Below are 16,946 nucleotides of genomic sequence, written 5' to 3'. Positions count from 1 at the left end.
GTTGTGAATAATGGTCTTTTGAGACATTGACAGACTAACCATTACGTAAAATGTGTTCAATTAAAGTAAAAATCTTCTCATGTAATATGTTTTAACCCAGTTTGACATAAGACTTTAATTTTAATTTTGGCTTTGAATTGACTGAGTTGGTAGGGGCAAGGAGATCTTTTCTTTTTTCTGTTTTCTGATCCACTGAACAAACACTAACGATGTAATTCCGCTTCTGCCTTTAGTTGGCGTGTGGTAATGTTTTGCATCAATTTAAACCATAGCTAATTGAAGCACATCAATAAAATGTATTTATGTGATGTGACATTACAAACTACACACACTCATGTTAATCAGAAAACATGAACCTCACAACAACTGGTGGAGGAAAACCGCATCTCTTCAGTCTAACTATTGGGATCCTTTGGGCTTCTTTGGTTTTCTCGGGCTTCTTTCGTTTTATTAGGTGCAGTTTCTATAATTGTAATGGAATTAAAATCATGTTACTTGTTAGATGAAAAGTGAAACAGAATTGCATTCTGTCAATACTTGAATGGAAGTTTTGGCTTCACCATCATCACATTTACATTTTTCTTTTCAAAAGTTTCATCTTTTGACAAAAAAGGGCAAAATTTAACTAAAAGTAAATACATGGAGAGGACTACTAACTAAATGGACATTGCATTATTATTGTCTCAACCCCTTTCTGGAGTTTTCTACTGCTCCTAATAGCCTCTGTTATTCTCTTTTCCCAACATTTCTTTCTTCTGGGCTTTGGGTTACATTTAATTTTCCTGATAATTTTTCTTTCTGACAAATTTTTTTGTTTTGCTTGTTTTTGTGTGTGTCTTATGTTCATCCAGGGTGGATCAAATCCTCGGGAAGGGACAGGTCCCTCTGGATAAGAAGATACGAGAGAAGTTGCTGTCTGATGGAGATATGTTGGAGGACATGAGCATGCTGGGTCGTGTCTGTAAGGTGGAGAGACAGGTGTGTGAATCTTTGATGATCAACATATTGCCTTACAGTGAACTCCAGTGAGATGTTAATAGCAGTGCATCTCTGTAAAAACAGAAAGTTCATTTAATTTAGTTATCTGGTTCAGAAGTGATTTTTTTTTAACCTTCAATGCTGTCACCATTTCTTTTTCTACACAGGTTCAGTCAATTGAGTCAAAGTTGGACTCTCTGTTGGACATTTATCGTCAGGTTTTGCGTAAAGGCTCCTCTTCAGCTCTCACTCTCTCTTCGCTACCCCTGTTTGAGCTGGAGCAGACCTCTGACTACAACTCTTCAGTCTTTAGTAAGGACCTCTCCAGCTCCACTCAGGTCAGCTGCGGTGGAGCGCTTCCCCCGAGTGGCTACACCACTCGCTCATCAACCAACTCCCAGCTCTCCCAGGGAGGGCTTCACCTCATTCTAGCACCTCAGAACGAACTCAACCTTAATCTCCACCCCTCATCGTCCACACCTCCCTCGGGCCTCGCATCTTCCCCTTTTAGCCCCTCGCCACTGCCTCATTATCATCCTCATCTACAACATCATAAACAGGTTCAGGCCACATCACCTGAAAGTGGCACTGACGAAGCTGTGGGGAGCTCCCCTACTGTCCTCACCCCGAACAGTACCAGCAGTTCTGGGGGCCGAGGAGTAAGAGATGAAGGCTTTCCTCTTTTGGCAAGGCTTCCGCCGCCACCTTCCAGACAAACTGTTAGCCCTGGCAAACTGATCCAAGCAACCTCTAGAGAGACTTCTCCTGAAATTAAGAGCTTCTGCAGAGGTCTGCATAGCCACACAGAAGACAGTAATTTTGGGAAAGACCTTGGACTTGAGTTTAGATTGAGCACATTAGGGCAGCAGTTACAAGGGAACACTAATGGTACTGGCAGGCTTAACTCAAAGGAAGAAGGCTCCTGGAGGAGGCATATGAGTCTCGAGCTGGAGCCACTTATGCCATCAGCACCAGGTTGTTGCTCGAGGCCCATCCATATGGACCAGGGAATGGGCAAATCCATGTCAGTGCAGGACCTGGTTCAGGTAGGTCCTGTTCATGATGCACACCAAAGCCACAGCCTCTCGTCTCCAAGCCCAAGTACAAGCAGTGACTCTCCAACAGGCTTCAACAGTTGTTGCCAAGACCTTGTCGGAGAGAGTGGTGGTACAAGAAGAGGATGTTGGGGTGAGGAGGACCTCTTTATCAGTGACAGGGACATGGAGGGGCAAGGGTTTGACTTTTTGTCACAGGGGACATCTGAGGCTCAATCATTTTCTTCTGAGCACCCAAGGACAGCAGATAGAGCGAGGGTAGGGACCCAGGGCTCTAACCGGAGCCTGGCTGGTGGTCCATCATCGTCAGCCTCCACTGGCAACGTCGAACTGCTGAACATGCCACACGTACGGCTAAAATAGACCCACAAAACATTTGGAAGAAACACAAATCTCACCTCAGAGACAATTTTTATCCTTTTTTGGAGGTGAGATTGATGGATGGGTGGGAATTTTACATGGGTTCTTGTCTTCTTTTGTTTATTTTTATCTTGGTTCTCTTGATAAGATTCCGTTTTTGTTTTTGTTTTTCATACAGGCTAATCATGTTGGCATGAGTTACTCTGTGTTTCAATGTGTGTTTGATAGATCTGAGGTAAAAGATGAATGCCAGAAAAACGGAGAAAACAATTTTTGAATTAAATGAAGTAATGGCTGGGTCGATGTGCTATGTAGCATGAACTGCATGTTTTCAGTAAAGCACAGATAAGAAACTACACCTATAAGCATGACCACCCACCACTTTAATACTTTATTTGGAGTTAAAAAGCTTGTTGTGGTCCATGACAGCTGAGAAACGTGGACATTTTATTTTTTATAAATTCATATTCACTTTAGGAAGCCAGATCTCTGCAAGTAACTGATCTGACCTGTGTTCATTTGGAATACAGAAAATACATATTTCACAAAATCCTCACATTTTAGGCCTCTTTTTGCAGAAAGTTCATTGAACAATCAAGTTAATAAGTGTGCACAAATATGATAAAATGTTAGCTTTTTGTGATGATAAAAACTGAGACCATAAAAAAAAAAGTGCAGCTGAAAATTACAACATTTCTGCTTTTGAGTGAAAATCTAAAACATTTCCTGGTGCAAAAGGGTTGTAAACAAGAAATCTTCTCATGGTCTGACATTTCACATTTAAAGACTTTTTCAACTAAGAGCAGGCCTGCGTTATTGTTTTCTCAAGTTTGGCATGGATCAATAGCAACTAAGTATTTTTAATATTTCTCCTCTGACGTATTTATTTTTCAGTGGAATTAGTTGGGATATAAGTGAAAATACATTGGGACGCATTTTTGAAAAGATTCTTCATGGTCTAATTTTTTTACATCACAAGATGTAAAAAAATTACATCTTGCAAGATAATAAGTATGTGTTCACACATACAAAGGCGAACACATGCCTTTGTATGTGTTCACTGTACAATTTGTAATGAGCAACTACTTCAGTATCGCCAGAGCAAAAACTGAATAGTAGTAACCAGGCCTTCTTACATCAAAATGTAAGATCTGATTTTTTTTATAGGGATTTATTAGCTGTTTTTTTCTAAAAACCCGTCATGAATTATTTTGACAGAGAATTAATTCATGCAAAACACAGGAGCAGAACTACACAGACAATCTCCGTAACAGAAGAACACACAATCTAACTTCATGCTATACTGCCACTATAATTGTTAATGTCTGTCAATGTCTAAGCTCCATCCTTCATACATGCTTTTTCAAATGAGTGGGGGCACCTAGGACACTTGAAGTAATTATGCCTTGTCCATTTTACTTCAGCTCTGTGCAGCTCCTCATGATGACTTAAATGTCATCATTTCCTAAAGCTGCTGTGAAAATATACTGAAAGTATGATTTTAGGCATCAAATGCATCCGTATTTAATTAAAAAACATCTTTCAGATAACAGTTTCACTTTTTTCTTTTCTTTTTGTAGAACTGCAACCTTTGTTAAAACTACACCTTTATGGACAGGGAAAAGGAGCAGCTGCTTTTATGACCAGATAAATGTTACACAGTAAGGATGGTTCAGCAATGGAGTGAAACATTTGTTGAATGTCATTTTCTGGCTCACAACTTCTGTTAGAAAACATTTGACCTTTTTATTTCAGACACAAATACACTTTAGCTTTTTGCCATCTGCTTTAAACTAACTCTTGATGGAGGCTATTTTTGGCTTCTTGAACTGGACTTGAGATCCGAATGTGTATCTTGTTGATATTAACTTGAGGTTTCTTGAACTGCTGAGCAGTGAAAATACAACTTACCACTATTTTTCCGTTTCTGTTGCGTTGAGTAGTACAAGATGCAGTGACAAGGCCTTACTATTTTTAAAAGTTTTTACTAAAGCATCCAAAGCCTGGTTAGTTCATGATCACCTTGGGACATTTTGTAGATTTATATTAAATACTTTGAACCAGGATTAAAAAATACAATCTTATATCATTTTTAAGTAAGCAAAATTAAAAAAATGCGTGTGCGTATGAGAGTAGGAAGGACCATAGCTTTTTAGTCTCAGTTTAACAGAGCATTGCTTATGTCTGATTATACTTATCCTCTTAGCTGTAATATGGATTTAAGCAAGAACTTGAAAGGCAAAAACGTGTCATTACATGTGCTACCATTAAAGAAAAATGATCACCTCTTTGTAAAAAAAAAAATAAAAATTAGAAATGCAGCTGCATGATCTTATAGAAAAACCAAAGCCGCAATTATTACTTAAATGTTGTTTCTAATTTAAAGCACACATTATATTTTTCTACTTTTTAAGCATAGTAAAGAAAAGCTCACCAATATGACAGAAGAAAAATAAATGTGGAATGTTTCTCACATTTGCAATTGGGCAAAAATCAAATGTTAATTTGTTATACTATATTGTTAGAAATAAAGTAGAATATTTATTGTTTCAGTTTACGTTTTAATTTGGTCTTTCTAATTTTGATAGATTCCATTTTTTTCCATTTTTTTTTTTTTTTACTGTGGAATATAATGTTACTAGATTAAGGAGGCAGTTCAGTAAACAATGTCAGCTAAAGAAAAAACATCCAGTTCCGATATCTGTATGACTGATTGGTTTGACCCTGATTCAGATTTATCCTTTAAAGTTTTGGAAACAGGGAATAGGCATCAAGAAACTACAGCTTTCCACAAACCTACTATAGTTATTGGGCTCTCTGTTTTTTTTTTTTTTTTCCATTTTGCTTTCAACAGTTCCTAGTTTTACTAAGTAACTATTATATTAGAAAACGAATAAAAAAAGACTTGCAAGAATGGCTGTAAAATGTCAGCTTAACTGTAAAAATATGTAACTATTCCAAAAAATGTTACACTACTTAGTTATGATGCAGCTTTAAAAGTATGTTTTCAAAGTGAAGTGTAACATACAGTATGTATGAAATGGAAATGTGAGGTATGCTTCTTTGCACAGCACATTCTACCTTTAGTTAACAGCATAATCATTTTTTATTTTTTTTTTTTTACTGTTTGTGCGATCATAAGTTTGCTCTCATTAAAAACCAATTATTTTCCCATTGACGTTTAAATGTATTTTGCATGAGGCTTTCATGTTCAAATGGATCTTTAACTGAAAAAGATGACAAGTTTCTTAGAATCTTAAGTATTTTGGTTTTTAAAAAACTGGATCAAGAGCATCCAAACTTTTTTTTTTTTTTTAGGTCTACAAAATATTAATAAAATCCTGTATTCTGGTGCCTTGCTTTTGTGATACATTCGTGTTTATTTAGTTTTCCAGAAGGTGCATCTGATTTTTGACAAAAAGTTGCTGCACATTTCAGGTCCTCTATTTGTGGCTTAGTACTTTTTTTAAAAATAATTTTGCAAGTGGGCATAAAATGGGCAATTGCCATGTTAAGGTTTTGTCTTATTTTTTTATTTATTTAAATTATGTTCACATATTTACACATTAGTAATAACCTTGGTTAGTTTAAGGAAGCCTGTAATGTAATAACAATGCAAATGAACTCTTATTCTCAATCAAGAATAAAAGAAATTCTTCAAGAAGCCTTGTTTTGTTTTTCACTGCACCAAACACAGAGCGGTTTGACCTGACTTAACCCCACAAGTCCAAACATATCGTTTTTGATTTCAATATTTTGCAGAGCTACGTGGCTCTAATAACGTTGCCACGTCCCTCCAAAACCAATCAAGTAAATCAATGGTTAAATATATTTCAGTCTCAAGAAAGACTTGTAAAATAGTTTTAAAAATTATAAAGATGAATATGAATGAAAAATAAAAGTTGTTTAGTTGCATGCAAAATATGTCTTCCTCCACATTATTAGACATAAAATTTACATACATTGCATACAAAAAATGCTGCATGTAATGTTTTTTAACTGATTAATTCAAGCCAAACTTTTATTTAACTAGGTTAGTTCAGATTACCAAAATAATTTGAAAGGCTACCTAGGAAGGAAGACGTCTATACTGTATTGCAAAAGCTAGATTTACAGTTTGAACATGGACTGAGAGACAAATAGCTTAATTTTTGGAATCATGTATTGGTCTGATGAAACCTGATTTACACTTTAGGAGAAATACACATAAACTTCTAAATTTGAGGAAAATAAAAAACTGAAAAAATAGAAGGAATAGCTCATTATTTGGCAATATGCAAATTGGAAAAAATAGTTATCCTACTCTAAAGGTTTATTCTAATTTAATGTCTAACAGGGAGAAAGAATATACTGAGTCTGTTAATGGAGTGTATGTAAACATCAGGTTTTAACTGTATATGCAAAAACTAAATACATTAATAGTAATACAAAAAGCAGAAGAAATTATGTGATGTTTCAATAAAACCAGTTAAATTATTCTATTTTTTACAAATAAGATTTTTCAAACAATTATTTGATAAATCAGGCTTTGCAGAGTTAACAAAAACACAGGAAAGAAACATAGTTTTTAAATATAGTTTACTTTTACGAACATATTCTCACAAGTACCAGCATTTAAGGTGCACACACTTTACAGTAACGTGGATCAGAGCTACTTTGAGGAAGCTTATATCAGGCAGGATGTTTAGTTGAACTATGTTAGTTTCTTAAGCTGATTTCTCTGAGGTGCTATAAGCAAACATGCAAACAGCCTGTATATTTGTAGCTGCTGAGTTTAACAGTTTTAAAGCTTGAACATGGAACATTACTTGTACAGAGACCACAGAGAAGAACATCTCTACTGTATTACTACAGAGCATCTCTAGATAAACTAGCAGGATAAATTTAACAACAGCGCATCTTTGAACTGCAGTGCAAACCCGTAGTGATGTTCAAGCACGAAACAAGATACAATCAAATGTACGTATAACAGTTAGCTGTAACGTGTTAATCTCTAACTGAAACAAATTTTTTTTTCTTCGTCTGCTTTTGCGATGCATTGTGATAATGGACCAGACGTTTACTATGGTGTGCAAATGGAGCAAGATGTCTGCGGGTCTTCTGCCTCTCTGAACGTTTGGGGCAGCAGCCCAGCACAACGTTCATTTGGTCTTCTGTGCCTTCTGTGCAGATTTGGTGATTTTACCGCTTGTAGGGGCTTTCTTTTCCACACCTTTTATCACCCCCACCGCCACTGTTTGACGCATGTCTCGGACAGCAAAACGACCTGAGGCAAAAAAAGAAAAAAATCTCTGATTTAAACTTTATCTATTCACAGAAAGGTTAAAAAAAACAAACAAGATTTTAGATTAATTTTTTTGTGTAGGCAAGTATTTTTACTATATGAGGTGCAATCCCTTGTAAAAGTATTCATGCATCTTGGATGTTTTCATATTTTGCTTTCATATTGCTCTTGATTAATGTTAACCTGTGTATTTATTAGGTCATCCATGTCCTGCAATTGTGTGCCATTTGCAACATTTTCATGAGCAATGTTCATGGAGATGCTCAAAGTCAAGAATGTTATTCTATATCCTGAGACTGTTTGAGACCTTTCCACAACCCTGTCCCTGACCTGCCTTGACATGTTTATCAAGCCCTGTTAGGTTTGTGATTGTAACGTAGTGAGTAGTAGAGAACTTCACAGGGTATGAATACTTTTGTAAGGCACTGTACTGTAGCACTAGACAGACATATTGCAGGATGGGACACTCACCAAGCGGTGGGTACTCAGAGAAGCTCTCCACACACATGGGCTTGCCTGGGATCATATCCACAATGGCAGCATCTCCGGATTTGAGAAACTTCGGGTTATCCTCCAGCTTCTTTCCAGAGCGGCGGTCTATCTTTTCCTTCAGCTCTGCAAACTTGCAAGCGATATGTGCAGTGTGGCAGTCGAGCACAGGGGCATAGCCAGCACTGATTTGACCAGGGTGGTTCAGGATAATCACCTATGAAAAACGTAATAGCATTGTAAAATACTAAATTTGAAAAAAAAAACAAACAAGAGCTTGGCAACAAATAAAATAGATTAATAAAAAAATAAATAACAGCGGCCTATATTAGTCAACTCCTGGCCGTCCTTTTTTAAAGCCCTTTTACAAATTTTCTCAACTTTCAAGTTACTTTATAAATGAAAGATTTTGTCTCCAACTAATAAGTTACTAAAAGAGCGGGCTTGTACAAATCGATGGATAGTTACCATTTAACTACATTTGTCTCTGCGGTATTCCTTCAAGTAGAGCTAAAAGATGGACACCCAGTTTTCCAGCTTCTGGGTAATAATAATAATCACAGTCATTACTAGGGAACAGACCTGGGAGGTGAAGCCAGCTGCCTCTTGTGGTGGGTCGTTCCTGCTATCTCCAGCCACATTACCTCGGCGAATATCTTTCACAGAGACGTTCTTGACATTAAAGCCCACATTGTCTCCAGGTAGCGCCTCACTCAGGGCCTCATGGTGCATCTCCACTGACTTGACTTCAGTGGTCACATTGACAGGAGCAAAAGTCACCACCATACCAGGTTTCAGGATTCCTGTTTCTACTCGACCCACAGGCACAGTACCAATACCTGATGGAGAGGCAGAGAAGCAACCAGACGTTATGTGAACCCGGTGTCTAAATATAAGCTGAAAAGCTATTTTTAAACATGTGGAACAGACAAGGCCCATGGGAACTTACTCAAAACCTAATTTGTTTCTGCCCTCCTTTCCTAAACCACTTGACAAATTATGCTTTTATATTTTACAAAAATGTTCTTAAAAATCTAAATCACAAAACTGCAAGATCGATTCACCTCCAATTTTGTAAACGTCCTGCAGAGGCAGACGAAGAGGCTTGTCAGTGGGTCGGGTTGGAGGCTGGATGGCATCAAGAGCCTCCAGCAGAGTGGTGCCTGAGGCACTGCCATCTTTACGATTGATCTTCCAGCCCTTAAACCAGGTCATCTGTAAGAGATCATTGTTGCTTACATGTCAAAGCTGGGAAGAAAACAATAGCTTTTGGTGCTGAGTTTCCTTCAAATTTTACATGTGTCCCGGATCCAACACACCTGAATCAAATGGCTGAATTACCTCATCAATATGCAGTCAGGGTCTCTAGTCCTGTTAAATGATTTTGTCATGTGACTCGGGTGTGTTGAAGCAGAGACAAGTCTAAAAGTTGTAGGAGCTTGACAGCCGTGCTTTGCAACAGATGGAAAACATTCAAAAAGATCTGCATCTCTGATTCTACAAGCCTTTTTTCAGCATGTTAAACACCCATGTTGTTTTCAGTACGACTGAAAAAAGGTAGAATAAGTATAGCTTATAGTAAGAGTTTTTCCAGAAGACCTCCCGTCAAACTCACATTAGGACTGGGCTCCAACATGTTGTCTCCATTCCAGCCTGAGACGGGTACAAAAGCCACGGTGTCGGGATTGTACCCAATCTTCTTGATGTAAGTACTGACTTCCTTCACAATCTCTTCATAGCGCTTCTGGCTGTAGTTGGGCTCCGTTGAATCCATCTTGTTGACACCGACGATGAGCTGCTTCACTCCCAGAGTGTAGGCAAGTAAGGCATGCTCACGAGTCTGGCCGTTCTTTGAGATGCCAGCTTCAAACTCGCCCACGCCCGCGGCCACAATCAACACAGCACAGTCGGCCTGAAAGAGACGAAGAAATAAAAACTTCAGGGAGGAACTGAAAATGTACTTTATTTTTTTACTTATTTATTTTATTTCTACCTGAGATGTCCCAGTGATCATGTTCTTGATGAAGTCTCTGTGTCCCGGAGCGTCAATGATGGTGACATAATACTTGCTTGTCTCAAACTTCCAGAGAGAGATGTCAATGGTGATTCCACGTTCACGCTCTGCCTTGAGTTTGTCCAAAACCCAGGCATATTTAAAGGATCCCTTTCCCATCTAAGAATGGAGAGGAAAGATATGAATATGAGTGTTTTATTGGAATAATCTTTCCTTTTTATATCCTATATATACTATATCTAGGTACCAAACTGCTGCTGTTTTGTTCTCCTCAAATCCAGCAGCATTGACCAATGTTAATTGATGTTTTGCTTCTAAATTAATACAACAAAACCATTTGTATCACTTGGCTTCTGGACTCCAGATCACAGAATTATTTTTTTTTTTTTTACATTTCTTTTTCTTTTATGGAATAAAAGTCTAAAGAAAATAAAAAATCTGTGACAACTTCTTAGGCGTATCTAACTTTTTACATTATTAACACTGGTGATGGCAGCTAACAATTTTTGAATAAACAACAATCCACACTCTCACTTCATTTTGATTTTAATTATCTACTATTACAGAGTTAAGTTCAATGTCACAGTGAAATAAAACTGCTAGTCTATGTCAAGTCATCAAGTTTGTTTGTAAAGCACATTTCCTCAACAAGGCAGTTCAAAGTGCTTTACATAAAAACATAATGCAGTCGCCAATTATGAAACTGTTCACCAAGCAGTAAACTTTACATTTTATCAAATCCCATCAATATCATCAAGCAAACGCACGTCAATGTTGATCAATGTTCGACTTGATCAACATTGATCAACATTGATCAACATCATCAACATCAATCACTATTTTATGTTTGCTTAAAAAAGATGAAAATCAAGCCCAAAGTCGATTTTGAGCCTGAACTCGCTATTAAATTTTACGTTTTATGCTTCTGAAGGTTTAGGTCAAAATTAATGTAATAAAAAGCGTGTTGAGCTTCGTAACATAATTCGTTCACTTGCACATTGTTTGAAACATGTTCTATGGTTTCTAATCACTGAACTCAGATTTTCAGGCAACTAAAATTTCTGCATGAATCAGTGATACTGAAGCTACAGAAGACTAATTAGTTGCTTGTCACATGACCTTTGCCCTTAACACTTTGATCCACTTTTCTGATGCTTCAACCAGAAAACTCAAAATTAGCTTTGGATTATCCAGGCTTCACTGAAATGAGCCGTTGGAAAGTTACAATGCAGAAAATGCTAAAAAAAATATTCTATTTAAATGGTACCTCTGCAGCTTCCTTCTCAAACTTCTCAATCGTTCTTTTGTCAATGCCCCCACATTTGTAGATGAGGTGGCCTGTGGTGGTGGACTTCCCTGAGTCCACATGTCCTATAACCACAATGTTAATGTGGAGCTTCTCCTTCCCCATACTGGCTCAGACTAGAAGACGCTGAACAATAGAAACAAACAAAACATGTCAGAATCAACAACATGCAGCCCAGAAAGCATACAATCTCAACAGTAAGACGATGCTGATCGTAAACAACTAAACTTTCATTTCTACTCCACACTTTAGTTAATTAAATTGATCTGATCAAGCCAATGCCTCATCCCTCAATTTACGGTTAGACACACTGCAATGCAGATCTAGATATTGAACTTTTCCACACACTGTATCATTCTGTGCATCATTTACTTTAATTTAATTAAACAAGGAAAACCTGAAACGAAAACTCAACAGAAATTCCCCCATAGCCATTAAAGTAAGCAAAGTAAATAAATTACCCTTAAATATCAAATTTGATTCTTAACTTTACAGAATGGAATATTGCAAACAAGCTGCTATCTTACAACATTGCATATCGAAGAAAGTGATCAACTACATTTAATCACAATTTAATGATGTGCCACAAAACAAAACAAAAATAAAAAAATTCAGCTTTCATTTTTTTAAGAAAAATTCATAATCAACGCAGTTTATTTTTAAATCACTTTTGACACTACATATGTTACATTAATAATTACAAAATCACCCTACTATATGTAACCTCTAGGTAATTTGATTTCATATTTATCATTTTTTTCTATTTTCTTTTTCATTTAACATAAACCATTTTGCAGAAGTAAACTCATGTCTTTCTCATATTTTGGTACCTAACAATAAATTTTTATGTATTTTATTATAATAGTATGCAGACCTGTTCAATAAGTTAAAATATTATTCAAAAGCTAATTTATTTTAGAAACACAATTTACAAAGTGAAACACTACATAGGTTAATAGGCATAGGCTGATTTTTTAAATCCTTTCTTTTTGTTATTTTGATGATTTTCCACTTACAGGTAATTAGAACGCAACATTTAAGATCAGAATATTACATCAGACCGATAAAAAAACAATCTTTAATGCACACATGGAGGCTTCATAAAAAGTTAATTCAATACCTGCCTAAATTTTGCAAAGGTATTTTTAATTTTATACCTATTAAAAGCATTTGTCTGTTTTATTTATGGATGCAGACAGTGCCAAAAAGTTTCCTCCAGCAATATCAGTGATTGGTTAGGGGCCACTCAATTATTTATACATTTAAGTTTCTACTCTTGTGTAGAAGTTGAAAGCTTATTTATCCTATCTTGATAATGCACGATGCTTATGCCACCGTGTTTTACATGGATGGTAGGAACACCAAACATAGTGATGAAGGTTGATAAAGAAAATGTTGGCCTTTTATGACCAGTTTACCTTCTTCCACATGTTTGCTATGTCGTTAACTGTATGTCGCTTCTACCAAACTGTAAAAAGGACTTATTGTAGTTTTCAACAACATCTTTGTTTGGGCTACTTTCAAATAAAAGTCAGATTTTAACCAAGAGGTTAAAAGAAACCTCTTGGTTTCTTTTAAGGTTAAAGCTCTCCCTGCCAGGCCTGTCAGTTTAGGGGTGTACCCTTTTTTTGTCCATGTATCACTTTATTTTCCTTTAACAATTGCTGCTTTGAGGTGGTCAATAAGATACATTAAAGTGTGTGGTTTTACGGTGACAAAATGTACAAGTGGGTGTGAGTATTATTGTAAAATATTGTAACTAATTGTTATTTAGCTTTCTCAAGTTTTTTTTCCCCACTTGTTGATTTACTATGTAAGGATCAAACAAAGTAAAATGGAAATATATATGATGGATATACATAATGGGGTGTGCATGGGCATTTAGCGCACAATGTAGTAGCATACTACACGGGAGAGTTTAGAAAACAACGCGGAATACAGCTGGTTGTAGAAATAAATTTAACCTCCAGAACCTTTTTTTATTAAATGAAACAAAAAAAAAGTTGAAGTTTAATGGCGCCCACAAATTCATATGACGAGTCACTGTGGAACACGAATATATTTCACAAAAATACCTTAAATAGGTTTACATTAGGAATGTAAACGCACGAAATTTAAAACCATGCTACTAAATAATTATCTGGAGACATTACCTTACCGTTGGCTTACTTTTCTCCGATGTGATGAACTAAGCTAACAGTTAGCACACGATTTTTTTTTTTTTCAAAAGGCCTTTAGCGCTACTCCTAAAGGACGCATGCGCATTTCTGACTTTCATACTTGCTGGAACCAGAAAACATCAATTCAGTGTTTTTATCAACATGTCTGATGTAAAAAAATTAATAATAATAGTAGCAGGTTATGTATGTCCATATGCTGCATGATGATTCCTAATTTGAGATGGCAAAGCCATCTCAAATTATTCCACAGCTATTATTAATGGATAGATAGATAGATAAATAAAACAAAATAAAACAATGTTGGCTTCAAAACAGTGTGGATTTGATAGCATGGAGCGCAGTGCTGATGCAATACTGCAGAGGGTAGGGCGTTAAGGGATATTTGGGTCTGCATGTCTCAGCATCTTCCCAGACAGTTACACTGCACTGTTTATTCTAATGTGACAGCAGCATGATGGGCGAACAAGAAGCATCCCCGCACAACTCCCATTAAAAAATATTCTCAATTGAAACTGCGCCACTCAGGCCTAACCAGCCCTAGAACACCCCTTTGTACTTTTTATGGCATCAAATTACATCAGGCATCACAGACACTCCACATTCAGATGCAGACTTGCTATGGATATTCTCCTAACACGTCCCCGAAGTCAGCAGTCTTTAAAATGGAGCATGAAAAAAGCTGAATAAAATGTGCGTTGTTTGTACAGGAGTCGTTCAGGAAGCCATTACCAAACCTACCTTTGCCTGTAAGGTGTGCTCACTGGTTCACAGTAGGGATGAAACAGAAAATGCTGCCTTTTGTGCTGTCCTGGGACTGACGAAGACAAGGTACTGCTGTGGCGACTGCCGTCAAATGCGTCATTTACTGAAACTGCGAGGCTCAGCCACTAGATGGAGCCCTGCTGCCTCTCTGCACAATTAGGTGGCGAAAACGTACACTGCTTTCAGTAATAAATTACTTTCTTCATTTTGATTAATTGTTGGGCTTTTATATAACCTAATTAATGTGAGACATTTGTAAACTTAACTGATGCATTACTGTTACATCTAATTCGCCCCCTCTTCTAGATTTGAATGTCTTACGGTCTATGAAATCAATCAGAGATACTATCTGTTTTTATTTTTGCCTTCATAATTGTTAAATCCACCATGAATATTAACTATTGTCTTTTTTGATTTACAGGTGTCTTAATGCTGCTTATCACAATGAACTATAGATTTAGACATATCCCTTTATATAACGATTACAAACAATTCTCTGTGAAATTTAGTACAGATATTTTATGTTATATTAATTTTCGAGCCAACTCTGTCATCAGGAAGTTTGCAAATTTGGCCTCTGTCCAAAAAATTATCACTGATACACTGGACAAGAAGACTAAGTCACAAAAGGTAAAATTTTTTGTAGAGAGATTTATTCACGTGTAAAACTGCAAAGTTGTGCATAACACAAAACCACTTATGAAAGATATGCAGTATCTTGCGGCATAAAATCAGTAAACTCCTTAAGAGGGAAAATCTGCTCTGTTCTTTTTTAGTGGATTATTGCGTCTTCAGCTCAGCCTGTCCATGTGAACACCGATGTATACTCCTTAACCACCTCCACTTCTCCCCTAATGGAAATAGGGTTTGATCTAACCCTATTTCTTTCTATATCTACAATAATCGTAAGATGATTGTGACATAAAGCAGCCCATTAGTACTTTGTCCATCTCTGATACACCTAACAACTGCAGAGCCATCTGAGTATTTTTGCAGATGACAGACTCTAACATGTACCGAAAGTCTGAAGTAAACAAAGTGAAAAAGGGTGAGAGGATAGTTCCCTCTGACCAACAAATTGAACAACAAATTGACCAACAAGTAGTTCCAGTAAAGAATGTGGAAAGTACTGTCAAAAAGAAAATGAGAGCCCACACTCAAACAATGTAGATGAGCAAAAGGCTGCAATTACAGCAAACTGGAACCCCCTCATGTCCTGGGAAAGCCACGGGGCAAAAATAATCCCCAAATAAGCCTTGAGGCTATTTCTCTACAGTGCGTGGATGCTTTTCAACTGTCCACAGTGTCTTAATTAGGCATCCTTTTTCTCTAAAGAAGTACTAAGTTTTTCTGAGAAACTTTTGTTTCCAAAAAAATCCACCACTCGGCATAATTAATAAAAATTTTGTGTTTTTTAAGTGCTCTCTATGTAAAGTCGTTTACTGAGGCCGCTGGCAGGTGGCAGTCTTTTTCCTCTAGTTAGATTATTAAACCATTGAGATGGACTCAACCCCAGATTATAGTTTGCCTTACACGTTCAGATGTTTTAGATATCAGTGAATTTCTACAAAAAGGGAGGAGACAACAGACAGCGCATGCGCTTCATTGACTTCAGGAAATAATCATAAAAAGCAAGGAAATAAAATTTATATTTGTAGATTTATTACACAGATATATTCACGTAAATGTTTATTATATAGATTACGTGGCATTTTTTTTTGTTCTTATAAAGAAAATTTTTTACCCCATTGTCGCACAAAAATTGCGTCATTGATCACGCTCACTCAGCTGTCCCGTCACACCGCAGAATCAGGAAACTAATACATTTCCCATTATATTCGAGTTTAATCTGTCGTCATGAACATAGAGCCTTTTTGTTTGGTGTGAGAAGATATTGTTTTAAGGTAAATACACTTTGTTGACTTCTTTCCTGAAAGGAAAATTCATCTGTTTCAGTAGGGCTCCTTATATTTGATGCTTATCCTCATTGTTAAGCGTTTTTTCGTAGATATGCTCATTCTCAGCTGTAGACATGCATTTTTAATGCCAAGATCAGTGATAGTATTTGTATCTCCCGTGCAGCCTGTTTTGGTAACGCTTCTATTCATCGCATGAATGAGAAGTTGTGTCAATTTCACTTCCAGTTTTAATATGTTTTGCACATTGTATCTTATTCCTAGGACTTCTTCTTTTTTCACTGGGTCAATGAAGCCCATCAGAGATGCTCAGCTGGGGGCTTTCACCTTCTTTGCCTCAGCTCTCCCTCATGATGTTTGTGGTAGCAATGGCCTCCCTCTGACGCCCAACTCCATTAAAATCCTGGGGCGTTTCCAGATCCTTAAGACCATCACTCATCCCAGACTGTGTCAGTATGTGGACATCTCCAGAGGGAAACATGGTATGGCTGTTAACCTTGTTAGTTGTATGATATATTTTGTTCTACTGGTAACGAGCTTTAATGTACTGCATTTACTGCAAGCGTGTTACAAAAAAATTTGCTGCAAAGCTTTGTGAGAAA

The 16,946-nt window shown here is 36.8% G+C and overlaps 3 protein-coding genes across 9 annotated transcripts in view; 2 read left to right on the top strand and 1 right to left on the bottom strand.

The window, feature by feature from the left end:
• LOC122829029 (potassium voltage-gated channel subfamily KQT member 5-like) overlaps positions 1-5,283 on the top strand; it is a 93,987-nt gene extending 88,704 nt beyond the window's left edge. For all 4 annotated transcript variants that reach the window (XM_044113197.1, XM_044113195.1, XM_044113194.1 and 1 more), the window contains 2 exons: positions 852-978; positions 1,146-5,283. In XM_044113197.1, coding sequence (XP_043969132.1) covers positions 852-978; positions 1,146-2,396 — 1,378 coding nt within the window. In that variant the 3' untranslated portion in view covers positions 2,397-5,283. The remainder of the gene's footprint in view (positions 1-851; positions 979-1,145) is intronic.
• A 1,671-nt stretch (positions 5,284-6,954) lies between these two features.
• Positions 6,955-14,552, bottom strand: LOC122829027 (elongation factor 1-alpha 1). 3 transcript variants are annotated; one of them, XM_044113192.1, is made up of 8 exons: positions 14,405-14,552; positions 11,448-11,612; positions 10,160-10,339; positions 9,782-10,078; positions 9,231-9,381; positions 8,749-9,005; positions 8,149-8,383; positions 6,955-7,659 (listed from the first exon to the last, which is right to left on the bottom strand). In XM_044113192.1, exons 2-8 carry the CDS (start codon positions 11,589-11,591, stop codon positions 7,535-7,537), a joined length of 1,389 nt encoding a protein of 462 aa, XP_043969127.1. In that variant the 5' UTR covers positions 11,592-11,612; positions 14,405-14,552; the 3' UTR covers positions 6,955-7,534. The 3 variants fall into 3 exon arrangements, with proteins under 3 accessions (XP_043969127.1, XP_043969126.1, XP_043969128.1); XM_044113191.1 differs by lacking the exon at positions 14,405-14,552 and adding an exon at positions 13,645-13,779; XM_044113193.1 differs by lacking the exon at positions 14,405-14,552 and adding an exon at positions 13,640-13,737.
• A 1,659-nt stretch (positions 14,553-16,211) lies between these two features.
• The window catches only part of tbck (TBC1 domain containing kinase), a 31,396-nt gene continuing 30,661 nt past the window's right edge, over positions 16,212-16,946 (top strand). The window contains exons 1-2 of one of the 2 annotated variants that reach the window (XM_044113189.1): positions 16,212-16,332; positions 16,609-16,826. In XM_044113189.1, the coding sequence (XP_043969124.1) occupies positions 16,634-16,826 (193 nt within the window). In that variant the 5' untranslated portion in view covers positions 16,212-16,332; positions 16,609-16,633. Of the gene's footprint in view, positions 16,333-16,608; positions 16,827-16,946 lie in introns of those variants that run through there. The other variant, XM_044113190.1, reaches the window with a different exon arrangement.

This window comes from Gambusia affinis, linkage group LG04 (genome assembly GCF_019740435.1).
Source record: "Gambusia affinis linkage group LG04, SWU_Gaff_1.0, whole genome shotgun sequence".
NCBI classification, from domain to species: Eukaryota; Metazoa; Chordata; class Actinopteri; order Cyprinodontiformes; family Poeciliidae; genus Gambusia; species Gambusia affinis.
This window is presented reverse-complemented; position numbering and strand designations above follow the sequence as displayed.

Excerpts from the sequence above, each read along its gene's own strand:
- LOC122829027 (XM_044113192.1), bottom strand. The coding sequence starts at position 11,591 with ATGGGGAAGGAGAAGCTCCACATTAACATTGTGGTTATAGGACATGTG. Across the intron at positions 10,079-10,159 it reads TGATCACTGGGACATCTCAG|GCCGACTGTGCTGTGTTGAT; the intron begins GTAGAAATAAAA and ends CGTCTCTTTCAG. Across the intron at positions 8,384-8,748 it reads CAGCTGGCTTCACCTCCCAG|GTGATTATCCTGAACCACCC; the intron begins GTCTGTTCCCTA and ends CGTTTTTCATAG.